General features: G+C 43.9%; 1 protein-coding gene across 2 annotated transcripts in view; it reads right to left on the reverse strand.

Moving 5' to 3' along the window:
• Window positions 1-4,802: 4,802 nt before the first annotated feature.
• Window positions 4,803-16,773, reverse strand: part of LOC137436665 (laminin subunit alpha-1-like) — a 296,063-nt gene continuing 284,092 nt past the window's right edge. For both annotated transcript variants that reach the window (XR_013624965.1, XM_078786676.1), the window contains exons 57-63: window positions 15,144-15,256; window positions 11,293-11,473; window positions 10,916-11,065; window positions 10,480-10,630; window positions 9,328-9,458; window positions 8,355-8,574; window positions 4,803-7,388 (exon numbers count right to left, since the gene is read on the reverse strand). Coding sequence is in view for 1 of the 2 variants with exons in the window: in XM_078786676.1 (XP_078642802.1) it covers window positions 7,228-7,388; window positions 8,355-8,574; window positions 9,328-9,458; window positions 10,480-10,630; window positions 10,916-11,065; window positions 11,293-11,473; window positions 15,144-15,256 (1,107 nt within the window). In the remaining variant the exon portion in view is untranslated. The remainder of the gene's footprint in view (window positions 7,389-8,354; window positions 8,575-9,327; window positions 9,459-10,479; window positions 10,631-10,915; window positions 11,066-11,292; window positions 11,474-15,143; window positions 15,257-16,773) is intronic.

Genomic DNA, 16,773 nt, shown 5'->3' on the forward strand with positions numbered 1-16,773 from the left:
TACACTAGCTGACATTAACTCATTTAAACTACCCGGGGTTGTACCCTGCCAATTGGCCTCTTTAAACTATGTGGTTCTAAAAACCGGATTCCCATTGCCCACTCTGTGATGCCATCCGAATATGGGTCTCACTCCCCAATTTTTCATACTGTGCCCTTGCACAATTTCGGGGCTGGGTCGTGTGGCTCCACTAGCAGGTCTACCTACCTGCGCACCTCCGCCACTGAAGTCGCCACCCGAGCTTACCTTGCTCCTTGCGACTACTTAAATTGGGGAAGGCCCCTCCTGGCTCTTTACCCCCTGATGCCCTCCTTGGCATTGGGCTACCCGGGTCCTTCTCTTGGATCCTCGGGCCCCACTCAACAACTCACAACTACCTTAACTGGCTCCCAGAGCCTACCTGCGGCTTCACCTGGCCGACAAACTACCAGTGGCGGAGTGCCCCAATAACCATACGCACCAATTAAACCACACGCCCAGCCATGTCACAGACTCATGCACCCACCAAAGCACTACTTGCCACTACCTGCACCACAGGTGTCAATATCCATACAAATTTTGCCTAAGCCCTCTACCTGACTTTGCACTACCCACCCCGGGCGTCCGTGAATGGGTTCCATCTCCCCCCATTCACTCCTTCACACCATGCATTCCACACCTTTTATTCCACACCAAGCATTCCACACCAAATGTTCTCACACACCATTTATTGTTCACACCTTTTGTCTCGCACACCATTTCGGCCCACCTACAGTACAAATGTCACTACTTAAATCTTTTGTCTTCTAGAGTCATCTAATTTCCTAACAATTATCCTAGCCCTCCCTCGGCTAGCTTCGGTGCCCCATGGAGGTAACCATCGCTGGCCCCCCATGTGCCTATCACTGCCATCCCCCTAATCTAATGCTCATGAGCCCTGTTGAGAAATGGTAAAACTACCATTCCCCCATGCAGGGTACACTATTTCCATCATTCCATACACCTCAACACAATTCCATTTATCTCATCACCATTCCTCACCCACACAGCATCATCTATCTAACTGCTTTTCCCCTAAAACTCGTGCTTTCCCGTCATCCCATTAAACTAAGCACTCCCATCGTCATTAACATCCTCCTAAGCTACCTACGTCCCCTCTACAGTACAAATGTCACTACTTAAATCTTTTGTCTTCTAGAGTCATCTAATTTCCTAACAATTATCCTAGCCCTCCCTCGGCTAGCTTCGGTGCCCCATGGAGGTAACCATCGCTGGCCCCCCATGTGCCTATCACTGCCATCCCCCTAATCTAATGCTCGTGAGCCCTGTTGAGAAATGGTAAAACTACCATTCCCACATGCAGGGTACACTATTTCCATCAGTCCGCTATACTTGAGCCTCTCCGTGTGGAAATACATCGTCACAGCTCGGCTTCGAAAGGCCGAGCGATCCATGCGGGTGGTTAGTCTACTGTAGGTTGGGTCCGTCCGGCATTTTCGATCCCGGGGAGGAGGCATGGCTGGGCTGAGGTTCAGGGCTCGTTCCCTGCGCGGGGCCTCGCGGTCCCACACACGATGACCCAACCGCCCACGGTCGGAGCATCGCACCCGCCAGGGTGCGCGGCTCCGAAATCTCCGACCTCCCCTTGAACCTCGCCGATTCCTTTTCCCGCCACGGCGCGGCACCAACCATACAGGGCGGGGGCCGGCACGAATCGTGCACGTCGGTCCTTGTGACACGGCCGTGGCATCGATCCCCGCCGGTCCCTGCCGCACACAACTCACCGATGGCTCATGTCGGCTATCCATCGCGCTAAACGCTACCACGGTCGGTGTCGATGCTTGAGCCGCGTTCTCACCACTCGCAACCCACTCACCACTCGCTCACCCAGGTGCCCCCATACACTCCATACATTCTGTTACATCACACTCTCCTTCCACGTCCTCTGGTGCGCATTCCCCCTCGCACACCGTACTCGCACCTGCACACCTAGGCACTTTAAGCAGGCACTTAAACAATGTTAACTAATCCCCAGACAAAGGGCCCAATCACTCACGCGGGGAAAAAGCAGAAGAACAGGTCACGCGCCAAACGCGCCTTGCCGTCGGCCGCTCCGGGACAGCTTGCCCGGCGTGGCCCTCTGGCGGTCACGGCACGTATGCAAGGAAAATGCAGGCAGGAGATCGCGCGTCTGTGGCCCGGAATGGGTCGTCTCCACACAGCGCGATTAATACAGCGGCAGAGCGCAGGGCACAGGGAGAGTTCCTGTACAACGAGGCTATTACAACAGTTCAATTCAAGCGCTTCGACTTGTTCAGGGGCTGGGCGAATTCCACTTGTCTCATTCGGGGCAAACTCTGCTGACGAACTCTTTCTCTTCTCACCCTTTCTGACCTCTCGTGCGTTCTCCTTCTGACTCGTTCTTGATCTTGCTCTCACCCGTTCTCACCTCTCATGCGTTCTGACATGGGGGGCTCGGGCAGGACCTTATATGGCCCCTCCCCGATCTTACCCGACTGTTCCAAGCCCCGCCTCTTGCCGCCGTTGTGAGCCACTCCCCTCGAGCTCTGATTGGCGGCTCATTGCTTACCGGCCACTCCCTCCTGCAGCTCCTCTCTTCGGCCTTACCAGACTTGTTCAGGCCGGAGCACATGGTATTCCAGCATAATTGAGGCCTACTCACTGGCCTACTCAACGCAAAACTAACACAGGAAAGGAGACTACCTTACATTTACTAAGAAATAACTATACGACAGCGAGGCTACATGTTGTGGTGCGTCTACCTACGAGGGGGGGGGGGGGGGGGGGGTCATCCTTTATTCTCAAAACCGCAACAATATATATATATATATATATATATATATATATATATATATATATATATATTGTAACGATTTTGAGAAGTGTGTAACGAATTTGAGAAGTGTAACGGTTTTTGAGAAGTGTAACGGTTTTTGAGAAGTGTAACAATTTTGGAGGAAGTGTAACGAATGTGAAAACGTTACAATGTGAACGTTACAAAAGGGTACGGTAACACCCTGTTAATGTAAATAATGGTCGCAGTCGGCGTCCTAGTTAATTGCATGAAACTTACACGCAGGTCACGATATATCTTTTAAATAGTGTATTTCCTTATTCCATGTAGGCTAAATATGTGTTTTCCCACTAGATTGACTTTGCATTGTATCAAACAAAATAAGCGTAGGCCCTTGCAATTTCCCCAAAACCTCCCTTCCAATTGCCTTCCGCATTTTGGGCGGTTTTCTTCAAACCACCATTGGCCACGAGGTAGGGTTGGGGAAGAAAGGCGTGTCTCCACCTCGTCATAAGAGGGAAGGAGTGAACCAGCCCTAACAGCCAATCAGCACCGCGGTGAGCGACCCGGTAGGCGTGCCCTCGGAGCCGGCGGCTTGATTTCGCCCGAGGTGATAAAAGCGACTGTAAGGGACTGCTTTAAGAGATGACTTGGAGAGGCCTTGGGAGATGAGCAAAGAGGCTGCACCAAGAGGTGAGATGCGAAACGCTCCAAGCCAAAGAGGAGAGGTACTCGGCAAGGAAACCAGCTTTGGAGAGACGCGCTGAAAGGAGGGAGACGGCCCCACCCCAAGAAGAGGAGCAGGTGTGCCGAACCAGCGCGTGACGTCTACCGCAGTGGATACACGACGGAGGGTTTCCCGCCAAAACCGCGAGGAATTGTGAGCTGCGGCCTCCCGACCTTGCCTCCCTCTCAAGCAATCCATCTCAAGCCCTACCTGCCTGCAATATCCCCTGTGTAAGTGTGAACGTCCTGTCCTACTCATTGTCTTGGGGCTAAGTAAAAATGAATAGTGTAAGTTAACGATTCGCTGTGTTACTGCTTCTTCCATCCATTGCTGTGTGTGTATAATAAAATCTGTTCTTCCTCCGCATTCTTCTTCTTCTTCTTTTTCATTCTCTTTCGGTCGCTTTAGAGATTTCCCGATTGAATATCTGTGGGGCGATCTGGTCAACGTCGGGTGGAATCGGGTTTTAATCGGGGAGTAACTGTTCGGACGCGGTTAAATACACCACCGCTCGGTCAATATAACATCTAAAAGCCGCGTCTGTAACAATATATAATATACTGTATATACGAGTATAAACAACACTCGGGTACATCCTACATGCAGACATAGTAAATACAATCTTCATATATTTGATGATGTAGATTATGAGAGAGCTTTATATATTCCATGAAGAGCATTCTGCAAGCAGCTATATAACTCAAGTAAATTAGTGATTGGAATTAACTCTTTAGTGAAAGGTATACAGCTATAATAATTTTTAATGCATATACGGCAAAAGTTTTAAAACAATAGGTGGAAGAGGTGCGTGTTAGCTTTGCGTAGCAACCAGTGTAAGCTCCATTGTTTTGGGTCACGTGAACCACAGCGATCAGACCGCGGCTGCACCGGCTGACTTTTATTCACTGACATTTTCATTTATGGAATTTTTATGACGGTTTTCTGATTTTTTTCCCTGAGATATTGGCTTCAAGTTGCTTCAATATGCGAAGATCGAGCTTTCTACCCCACCTACCCAGAATGTATTGTTACAGTCGTGAGACGACCGGGCCGGGAGGGTTCCAAATTCAAGGTGCCGAGCACACGTCACCGAAGACGGCGATCGAACTCTCCGCGCGATCGAACCCTCACTTTCCCACACCTTATGGAATGCCGAGCGGTTTTGCACACGTTGTGGAAAGCGGCGTTACCCCACGAGATTTATGGACCTGGGTCTAGCCAAATTCAGTCCTGGATGATGCTAGGCCAATGGAGAAAAGATGTACCGAACAGGTTGGAAAATGAGAACAAAATGTACAGCCTTTTATTCAGAAGGCACAGAGAAACAGAGACGAAGATTTACCTTAACATTTCTTACCTATCCTAATAAACCCCACTGGCACCTTCACTCTCTGATACACACTCAGGGAATAACACTCTGGTTAAAAGGGCATACCGATGTACGTGCTGAGATTTTCCTCGCTTGTGCCCATGTGGTCTGGTGTGCGTAGCTCGTAGTTCCATCGTGAGACGTGCAGCCTGGATGAGGTAAATTCAGCGCAGGTGGGACGAGCTGCCAAGCAGGCAGACAACTTCAGCTCAGGTGAGTTGTGTTGAAAGGCCAACGCTTGCAGGTCAGCCAGATGGCGCAAAAGATCGGCGCAGACGTGATGGGTGCCGGGCGTCGAACACAAAGGCCAAACACGTGTCGTGGAAGAAAAGAAAAGGCAAGCGAGGTCTCGTCGTGGGCGTGGCGAAAAGGGGCAAGAGCTCAGGTGTGTCCTCGGTCAAGTCCAAAACGCAAGAGAGTCCAGTGTGTCTTCCATGATGACCCAGAACGCAAGAGAATCCAGAGCAGGAGGTCGTGGTGTCGCAAAATCCCAGGCAAAAGAGAGAACAGAGCAGGAGGTCGTCGACGTGGCGAATCCCAGGCAAAAGAGAATGAAATTGCGATCCACGTGGGCTTTTACCAGATCTGCCCACGCCCCTCGCTGGTCACGTGGGCCTGTGCTTCTGGCCACGCCTTTCTGCACATCTGGTGTTATGGCTTCTCCCAGCCACGCAAAGGTTTGACAACCTGCCTAACTCAATGCATATTTGGTCTTTTTTTATGACACAATGGGAAGGGCTAATCTTTACATTCAATAAGACATAACTAACCAATGCAGGCTACATGTTGTCGTGCAACGAACCATAGGGGGTTTGCCTTTATGGCACAACCGCAACAGTATGAAGCATTTATATCAGTGAGTCAATGAATGACTGAGTGAGTCAGTGAACCACCTTTAGAGGCCATTTTTCCCCGCAGAGCAGGGGTTAGCCTTTTTCGGGCACCTTGGTCCCATTTTTGAAGCAATGTTTTATGGCCGGATGCCCTTCCTGCCGCCAACCCTGTTAGTCGCCTCTTGCGTGAACTGGTACTCAATTTGCCGACCTCGGAAGGATGACAGGCTGAGTCAACCCCCTTGGTGTTAATTCAGCGATTGACTAGGATTCGAAGCCAGGATCCTCGGATCCCAAGCCGGCACCCTAACCGCTAAGCCAACACCAGGCTTACTGAGTGAGTCAGTGGTTATGTGTATATACCACATACAGTATATATCGACAATGTGAAGCCAAAAAATATGAAATGTTTCATATGAAGGCCACACTGCACCTTTAATTAATTTGAGATTAACATTAAACATCTTTGATTTCACATTGTAACATTAAGATCATATCACCATGACAATGACACATTAACAAATTAATACAGCATAATCCATTTAATTCAAAAGAGCACTTCGTACTAAAGGTTTTGAAATAATTATTTATTTAGTTTGGAACAAATTATATCACCTGGACATATATTAATTAGACGTTGTTGGTGCTGATTATTATCTGTTGCAAGAATGTTCCTTTCTTCCAGCTCTCCCATTTGAAAATCCCACTTGAAATTTTGGGCAAACTTCAGGTAATATCACAGTAATTAACCACATCAAAAACCATCTGATGAGCATGCAGCACTGAGAATAGTTCAATCATATTCTCAGTAGGTGAAGGTGTCTTCAGAACTTAAGGGGCCCGTTCAACAAGTTCTCGGAATGGGGGTACAATTGTGTGAATCATTGGATCGTGGAATAATGAAAAATGCGAAAAGTCCATCAAGGACAGATTCTGAGGGAAATTGACCAAAGGTGTGCTCCTTTGATAGGAAAAAAGGGCTCCTCCACAACAATGCACATGTGCACAGGGCCTGTGTTGTGCAGACCACCGTCTGTGATTGCTCACCCTCGCCAAGCTATTTTGTCGGCATATGAGTAACAAAACGGTAGAAGTGTTTGAAGAGCAAAATTGTTGGGGTGTCCAAAGAGCAAAATTATTTGGTGGGGGGAGTGTGGGAGACCTGAGAGATGACAATGGGATTGACTGTGATTCTGCTCGTCCTGCATCCAATCGCTCATCATTCGCCTGTTACACATTTATACCCTGTTAACCACGCTCTGTTGTGACCGATTTTAATCCTGTCGATATGTTGTACAGGCTCGATGAAATGAAGGCCATTTAAGTGAATGGACAGCCAGTGGTAACATGTCACAACACAACAGTGTTACAACAGTGGTAACAGTTTATGAAGGCATAATGATTTCCTTGGAGGAGCTGGGTGGGTAACATACTGTTTACATCATGATTTGTTTATAAAGTGTTCGGCCAATGGCCACTGCAATTTGTGCCATTGTCGGGATGACTACCCCTGTGTTGGACACGAGTCTGGAAGTGTCTGCACGAGTCTCGTGGCTTTTCCTAGATGCACCGAGTTCTCGACGCGGCCACTCCTGGTGAAAGTGATATTGGTGATGCAGCCGTGAAATGAGGTTCGAGTTGTGAACGAATGCTGTTCCAAGTTTTCTGGGACAAAACAGCAAGAAAAAGAAAAAAAAACACAGATCTTGAACTGAAAACAGCAAAATAAAAAACGACGATGTTTTTCAACTTAAAAACTTGGCCATCAATAGGTTTGGAGTGCATGACTGCTGAGTGTGTGGATCCATGAGGTGTTGGTCCTTGCTGAATAGTTGATGTTGCTGTGCTTAATAACTGTATTCTTCATGTCTTCTTGTGCGGGTTTTGTGCCGTCTGTCCTTGTTTGTAATCATTTTAATATATATATATATATACAGTCACGTGAAAAAGTAAGTACACCCCATGTAAAGTTTTGACTTTTTCAACATATTTCAACATAAATTGTATATATATATATATATATATATATACATAAATAAATGTATATATATATACATATATATATACATATATATATACATATATATATACATATATATATATATATATACGTATATATATATATATATATATATATATATATATATATATATATATATATATATATATATAAGGGTGTGTGCTTGACATGCCCGCCTTGCCGCACTGACGATTAGGCTTGATTGATAACCCTTTGAGGGATTAAATTGTTGATCTCGTGGGTTCATTAACCGTCTGTGTTTGGACATGCACCAAATTAACAATGTGGTATGCAACTGCTTGGGTGTCGTGTCAAATAAATTGGCCTAGAGTCCAGTTATGTGGAATTCTTAGATTCTAGTATGTATGCTTCCTACCAATAATCTCTTGTGGTTCTGGGATAGACTGTCCATTGACGTATGTGTGTGTAGAGGTATATGTATTTATTTTAAGCACATAAATGGACAAATTATTAGATGGACAAAGGTAGATGGACAAATTATTCCAGTAAATGTTTTACATTTCATTCTCTTTATAAAAAAAGGGTGGCCATTATAATATTAATAGTCAGACTTTCCTGACCCCAATGCACTTTGTTATCCAGATATTTACCTGGGTAACCTCCCAAGTATATGGGATTCTTGGTATTGGCAGAACCCAGTGGATTCTTGCTCAAATTCTCACTGACTTTTCCATCGACCCAGAGGAGCAGACGGTTTTTTGCTTTTCTCCCTTTGAGGCCGTGCCAGTGTCCGTCGCACAGACCACCTGACTCCACTGGAGTGTGGGTTACTGAAAAACCTCTTCTACCGTTTTCCACCCGGAACACAATCTGTGAGAGCAAAGTGCAAACAGGAAGGGCATCAACCTTCCAACTACCTGCTTTGGTGTCGTAAAAAATACAAAAAACAAACACTTTACTTTCAATAGAGATCAACAGTCATTCAGGAATGCATCATATTGGTACCTGAAGGCCTAAGCCTTGATAATAAAAGTATGAGATACCTCAGACTTCACGACCCTCAAATGTGATACTGTAGAATCCAGCCTTATTATAATCCAACTGGTTATACTGTTAAGAGTTGTATTTTTGAGCTAATATCCCTTTGATCCGCTCTGATCTTAATGATTATTCTGTGCTGTTCTAACTTTGTCCTGCATTATTTGGGAATGCACAGATGGAGAAGTGACACAGGCGTGATGGGCCATAAGACCTCTTTCAATGTCGGATTTTCCTCAATTCGAATTGCTTTTAGTTAAGACATGTATTAACAAAGTTTCAGGTTAATCTATTAACACAAATGAGTTAAAGAGGTGAAAATGCGCAGCTGTAACATCGGAGGTAAAAATTTCAAAGGAAAATTCGCAGAATGAAAATCACGAAGAATTGTTTTTGGACTATAATATTAGTCAAACACAACATCCTCACATGTTGATGGATTTAGGGACTTTAGGGCAAACATAAAGTTAAAAAAAGTTTTCAATCATCTACACAACATGTCTCGCCGATCCTTCACAGCATGCATGTCGTTCCTGTTGTCTTGGCCCCCCAAAAGTAAGAACAAAAGGTGATTTACAGCCTCACCTTCCCATCCACCAGCTCCACGCCCAGGGAATTCTTATGCACACTGCCGATTCCCAGGATGACTCCATCCGATCGTGTCGTCCGAAATTTCAGCTCAAAACCAAAGTCTCTACACACCCGGTAACTGTGTGCTGCACCGTGGGCATCAACACATCAATACACCAATTCAAATGTCGACATATCTGAGAAGAAGAAATCATTTGAATCCATAATCATGCATCCTATCTGTCAGGTATATCCATCTACTTCTTCCATGAATTGTGTTACCAGTACAAAAACACCACACATTGTCTTGAGAGCAGGACAGGCTAACATATTACTCTTAACGAAGCAAAAATGCTCAACCCATCCAATCAAACTAATCAATTTGTAACGTGTCACTAGTCCAGTGTATTAAATATAGTATTACCTGTTAGCTGGAATTAGACATTCCAAACAAGCATGACAGAAAATAAACATTCGGTGATGTAAAACATTAAGCTACTATTACAGCAATCAGAACAGCCTGAAAATGGGCACTGGGGATGTTTGTCCAAATTGGGATTCAACGTTGGCAAGTCAAGTCTCCAACATGTTTGTACAAAGACGTTCAATTTTTAACATTTGGAAGTTTTTTTTTGAATTTTGGAAGTTAACAACTGGGAGTGTGTTCAGTTACCAAGTTTCTTGCAGAGCGTTCGCCAAGTGATTTAAGCAATCGAGCAAGCACTCCATTTGAAACCATTGATAAGGAACGGCTGACTTTGGCAGCGCCAGCGAGCTGCTTGGTAAATGAACATACCCCAGGGTACAAATTTGTAAAATCTGAGGATAACACAATAACAAAAGAAGAAGAAAAAGAAGCTTTTTTGAAATACCGACTTCTTTCCTGGAAGTCCGAGCAGTGTCCATGTTTTTTTTGTTTTTTTTTACCTCTTCCCCCCCCTCCCCCCTTCCCATGCCTCCTTCCCCCAAGCCATCTCCCTCCCACAGATCTCCCGATCTTCCTGCTCTCCATCTTGTTCTCCCGCTCCTTTTATCATGTTTTATGTTTTATGTGTCAGTTTGTTTTTTTGTGATCAATGTTAGCTCTTACACGAGCCTCGATCTTGCATACTAAAAAAAAAGGAGAAGAAAAAAAAAGAAGAAGCAGTAACAGATATAACATGATACCAAGCTCAGCAAATCCATCCCCATAGAAGTACAGGCCACGTGTAGACTTCTTGTAGCAAGGGCCCGTGTTGTGTTTGGAAGCAATGTCCATCCGCAATGGCTTTCCGTTCAAATTCAGATGCCCAACGCAGCCTGCCAAGCTTTGTGTGTTCTGTGCAGAGACCAAGGACAAAAGAGGTAGGGTGGAGTGGAGTCGAGAGCGGTCTCAAGGGAGGAAAAAAATTTGAGGCCAACTTGCCAAGATAGTTCTCGACAAACAGACAAGAAGAGTGAACAAATCAGCTCAAAATGTTGTCAGTGCATGAAAGAAGATATCACTCCAAGTTCTGAAACTTGTACAAAAGAAAAAGGTAAAAATAATAAAAACCTTGTGGATGTGATGAATTTTAAAATACTGCACAATATTATATCATTGTTGCAAAGAGACTGTCCATACATCAAGCTTATCGATGACTTTGGGAAGTCCTCCAATGTAAAGCTTTTCATCAACCCGTAGAATGTATTCAACGGCCACAGCTGCTACAGCCTTTTCCTCCTCATGGTCAACCCTCAACATGGTACGGTGATTGCTTCGTTTCACTGTGACCTGTAGGTGTCCAGCATCAACAATGAAAAATGCAAAAAAACAAGAGTGTGTAAAACCAATGTGTAAAGTCATCAGTAATTAAAATGTATTTATGTGAACAAATTGCTGACATTCAACATGTGTGATTGAGCTGAAACGTTGTTGAGCACTGGGGTTACCACAATGACACATGAGAACTTTCACAGTCCCTTGGAATCCTCCAATGGGAAACGAGACTCGAGCCTCACCGTGTGCCACTGCCCGTCACTGACAACATCCGGATGCTCTACGTGAGGCATCTTCTGCTCAAAGTCAAAAGCAAGGTGCAGGCGGCCATCTTGGATGAGAAGAGCAAGTTCAAAATGGCCACCCATATACAAGAGAAGCCCAGCACTAGCGAAGGTCCGAAACTTCAGCATAATTCGGAGACTGTGGATCAAACAAGAGAAATTACAGTAATACGTTGGCACGTATAAATTACAGTAATAAACCATTTGCTGTGGTAAACATCGAACAAGCTTTCTTATAGATGCATGAGTGTAATTCTCTCAAACAAAGGAACTGTGAAAAGTTGTGGACGGATTTGGATGAAATTTGGTGGACAGGTTGGGTTTGTGACAAGGACTAGTTGATTAGATTTTGGTTCAGGTCCAGATCCAGATCTGGTCTATCAGTGGGATTAAAAAAAAAAAACTTCAGCCTGGCAGAGGTATGCACCATCTACCGAGTGTGATTCATGTTACCTTCGCCAGAGGAGAGGGTATTGCATTTGGGTCCATTTGTTACTTACAAAATCGAAAACTTTTCAAGTATATTGGTTGGTCTTGTGCGTTATTCTGTCTATTTGTCTGCATGTATATCTGTCTGCATGTATGTCAATCGCCTTCAAATCACAATTTTAATCAGATATTCACGAAACTTCACCAAATGGTAAGGTTGGTCATAAAGGAGAAGCCTTGTGATTGTGATGTCAAAGGTCAAAGGTCATCTTGAGGCCAAATTTGAAAAAGTCATTTTTCATCCGATTGACTTGAAAGTTGAACACATTTGTATATTGAGTCACTAAATTGGGAAACCAACTACTTTTGAGGTCAAAAGGTCTTCTAAAGTTCAAAGGTCAAACTTCTTGTCAAATTTGTCAAACCTGTCAAAGTTTGTCAAACAAACTTGTCAAAGGTCAAACTTCTAAAATCATCAATTTTCATCTGAAAAATAGTCAATTTTCATCAGATTGACTTGAGAATTAAACAGCAATTACATCATGCATCAATGAATTGGAAATGCAACTATTTTGAGGTCAAAAGGTCAAAGATCAACTCAAGGTCAAACTTTGAATTCCAATTTTTGTCTGAAAAATTGTCCATTTTCATCTTATTAACTTGAAAATTAAACAGTAATTGCATAGTGTCTCACTGAATTTGGAAAGCAACTATTTTTGAGGTCAAAAGGTCAAGTCAAGGTCAAACTTCTAAAGTTATCAATTTTCTTTAGTTATCCATTATCAATTTTCTTTAGAAGTTTAGATATATATTAGATATCGGAGTTTAGATATTGGAGCTGCAAGAGGGGGTGTGAATTAGCCGAGGCAGAGCGGCCGAGAGTAGAGTCTGCAGAGTTGCGTTGCCAGCGGCCATGGACTGTTTCATGATAGCTGCATTATTGTGCTGAATCACAGGTTTTCCCCCACTTGTTCCAAGCAAAATACTTTTGAATCTCCAACGGTGCGTCCATTAGGTGTGATCTGCTCACGGCTTAAATATCGTTAACATGGACATGCCAATTTGCATGCCAATGATCAGTTTGCCTGCAGTTCCATCTGGGCCTGTCCCCCCATGTCTTAGCATTTTCTTCCAGCGATGCAGCGAAGTCTGATTTCATGGAAATTTCACCCACATCTCATCATTAACAGATATTTCCCACTTTTTTGCAGAATGCGAAGCGTATAAAGCAGATGCACATGAAAACACCATTTTGAGAATTCTATGAAGAAAATCAACTTCAAACAAGAAAGAGTAATCAGAGAGTGCAGATCCTCACCAGAACATGCTTGTGTGGTGTATTTTGTGGGGTGTTTATTAGCTGCTGTGTTTGTGTGATTTATTGATGACTTAAATTTATGTTCAATCCAATATGGCTGCCAAAACACGTGACCGATGACATTATCAATTTAATTCTCCAATATAATTTTTGTGTAGATCATGCTCAAGCAATTTCAAACTGATCAGATCAAGTGTTCTACTTGTATAATTATGACGTCATAATGAAGGCACCGATAACATCATCCTGAATACATGTTCCCCATGTGGAGTACTTGACAATGAGCCATGTCTCAATATTTTCTATGCAGCACTTTCAGTGATATAGAGGTGCAAAGTTTTTCGGTTTTTCCAAGATGTTTTAATGTGAAATTTGACGTCATAATTATCATTTAAAAATCGACAGGAGGAGGCACTCCTATGGTGAAAACTTCTTGGCAATCAGACCAACGGTTGCAGCAAAAAGCATACTCACATTCTGTGCGTACAAACACACAGACAAACAAACAAGAAGACATCATGCGGAGCACGATACCTGCAAAATCCGCTCCCCATCCCCCAAGAAAAAAAATTCCATTGATACAGCAAATTGTCCATTTCATCAATATTAAAATTGACAATCTTGATCAAAGCTCGGGTCAATAGGAAGAAAAGTGACGATTTTTCAGATGAAAAATGATGATTTTGGAAGGTTGGCCTTGAGTTGACCTTTGACCTTTGACCTCAAAAATAGTTAGTTTCCCTATTTATTGACTCAATGTGCAAATGCTGTTCAATTTTCAAGTCAATCGGATGAAAATTGAGGATTTTTGAAACTTGGCCAATGTAGACCTTTTGGCCTAAATTGACCTCAAAAATACTTGGTGGTTGAATTCAGTGACCAGATATGCAAGTCCTTTTCAAATTTCAAGTCAATTGGATGAAAATTGAGGATTTTATAAATTCGGCCTATGTTGACCTTTTGGCCTATGTTGACCTCAAAAATATTTTGTGGTTGAATTCAGTGACCAGATATGCAAGTCCTCTTCAAATTTCAAGTCAATCTGATGAAAATTGAGGATTTTAGAAATTTGGCCTATGTTGACCTTTTGGCCTATATTGACCTTTTGGCCTATGTTGATCTCAAAAATACTTGGTGGTTGAATTCAGTGACCAGATATGCAAGTCCTCTTCAAATTTCAAGTCAATTGGATGAAAATTGAGGATTTTAGAAATTTGGCCTATATTGACCTTTTAGCCTATGTTGACCTCAAAAATACTTGGTGGTTGAATTCAGTGACCAGATATGCAAGTCCTCTTCAAATTTCAAGTCAATCGGATGAAAATTGAGGATTTTAGAAATTTAGCAAAGTTGGTGACCGTTGGCCTATGTTGACCTTTTGACCTTTTGACCCCAAAACGATAGGCTTCTTGCTTTTGACCAACTCTACCATTTGGTGAAGTTTCGTGAAGATCGGTTGAAAATTGTGACCTGTAGGCCGGTGACAAACAAACAGACAGACAGACAGAACCACAAACGCAACCGACCAATATACTTGAAAAATCTTCGATTTTGCAAGTAACAAACAAATGGACCCAAATGCAATACCCTCTCCTCTGGCAAGGGTAACTAGCACAAGTAGATTCTCGGAAACGATAGGATACGTACACACAAGTAAAAAGCTAATCCGGAAGTACATATGATGAAAAAAATGGCTGATTTGAATTTATTCAAGTGTGAACAGTGCCACCTGTGGCGGAGATCTGGATATTTAAGATAGCCTCAATTGTGATACGTCAATTATCCTGCGACTATAATTCGGGTTCCATAAGCTAAGAATCCAAATCCTTCTCTGCGTTCAGATATATATTTTTAACTTATATAATTTGGTATATACAGTAGGTCAACTGTCCTCCCAACTAGGGCATTTCTTACCCACAGTCAGTTTGTGATAGGTTTGTAGGACCAGGCCAGCACATTGTTACATTGCCGAGCCCCTCATGAATGGAGGTTTCCGTTAGAATTTGTGTGGCATTAAACCTTGTGTGGTGTATTTGTCATATCCCATTCAGCAAATTCTCACCTTTTCCTTATGGTGCGATGATTGACAGTAAAGACAGCATAGCTGTTTGGGAAAAGGCCAAAACTCAGTGCATTGTTCACTGGTGTGGGAACCACATCAGATGCACAAGGAATCTGCAAGAACAATGAAATGCGACAACAGATGTAAAAATAAAAGCGTTAAGAATTTATTAAACGTGACGAAAAGCATCAGAAGGAAATCATTTTCTAATCTTGGATATACCTCCAGCCTTTGACACAGCCTGGCATCCAGCCTCGATTTCTAGGTTGTCTTCCTTTGGTATCCAGGGGCCCCTGCTCAAGTGATTGTGCAATTTCCTCTTTGAACTAAAACAGCAGGTGGCCCTTGATGGTATCATTTCTCATTATCTTTCCCTTCAGGCTGGAGTAGTGTGGAGTGTGCTAGGTCCTATGTCAGATTCTATAACAATGATTATCGAATTATTTTGTAAACAAAACGTTACAATTTTGCCGATTACTCCACCATGTGCAGAACGATACATCACATTTGTGAAAGGCCAGCCGCTGCTGAATCCCATCCCTTTGATCAGACCTGGACAAGATACACCGTAATTCAGCTACTTGGAACATGATGGTCAACACAGGAAGTCACATGTTCTGTTTTCAAACTGTTTCTCCACAAGGATGGGAGAAGGTGACTCTCTACAAGGTGACTAAAGCGATACCTTTCACTGGCTTTGCTAGTGGGGAAGGTGCTGTGACACCCTGCCAGGACCAAAAACCACACCTGGCAAAGGGCGGATGAGCTCCCATAGGGAGCCAATGGCCATCCAGTAAGGAGATGGTGTCTCCTAAAAAACACCCATCCGGTTTGGATCGGTTCAAGTCATACCAAAGACTAAAAAAAATGAAGCGTGCTGCTTCCTTGCTTGTAAAGGAAAGATTACGGACAATCTCCATCGGTCGGCATCCATGGGGAGGAGGAAATGCCCTGCTGATTATGGTGAGAAAAGCGGCGCCATAGTTATGATATCGCTGGTACGCAGAGTATTCTGGGAAGTGACGGTACTTTCCCCAAGCTCAGTGGCTGTCTCGTCAGTGTGTACGTGTGTGTGCGTGCGTGTGTGTGTGTGTGTGTGTGTACGTGTGTGTGTTTACGTGTGTGTGTGTGTGTACGTGTGTGTGTGTACGTGTGTGCGTACGTGTGTGCACGTGTGTGTACCTGTGTGTGCGTGTGTGAACGTGCGTGTGCACGTGTGTGTACGTGTGTGTGTGCACGTGTGCGTGCATGTGTGTACATGTGTGTACGTGTGTGTGCGTGTGTACGCGTGTGTGCGCACGTGTGTGTGTGCGTGTGTGTGCGTGTGTGTACGCGTGTGTATGTGTGTGTGCGTGTGTGCATGTGTGTACGTGTGCGCGCGTGTGTACATGTGAGACAGAGAGACAGAGAGACAGAGAGAGAGAGAGAGAGAGAGAGAGAGAGAGAGAGAGAGAGAGAGAGAGAGAGAGAGAGAGAGAGAGAGAGAGCTCTATTACGATCCTTTGCCAAAGTATTTAAAAAATCAACTCATTCAATCCACTTTTCTTGACAGCTACTGGAAGGGATACAGTACCTGGAACTTTTGATGATATGGAAGGACCACATCACCAAAATGGCACCCCCACCTCCG

The sequence above is a fragment of the Myxine glutinosa genome, chromosome 11 (assembly GCF_964187855.1).
Source record: "Myxine glutinosa chromosome 11, kmMyxGlut1.1, whole genome shotgun sequence".
NCBI classification, from domain to species: domain Eukaryota; kingdom Metazoa; phylum Chordata; class Myxini; order Myxiniformes; family Myxinidae; genus Myxine; species Myxine glutinosa.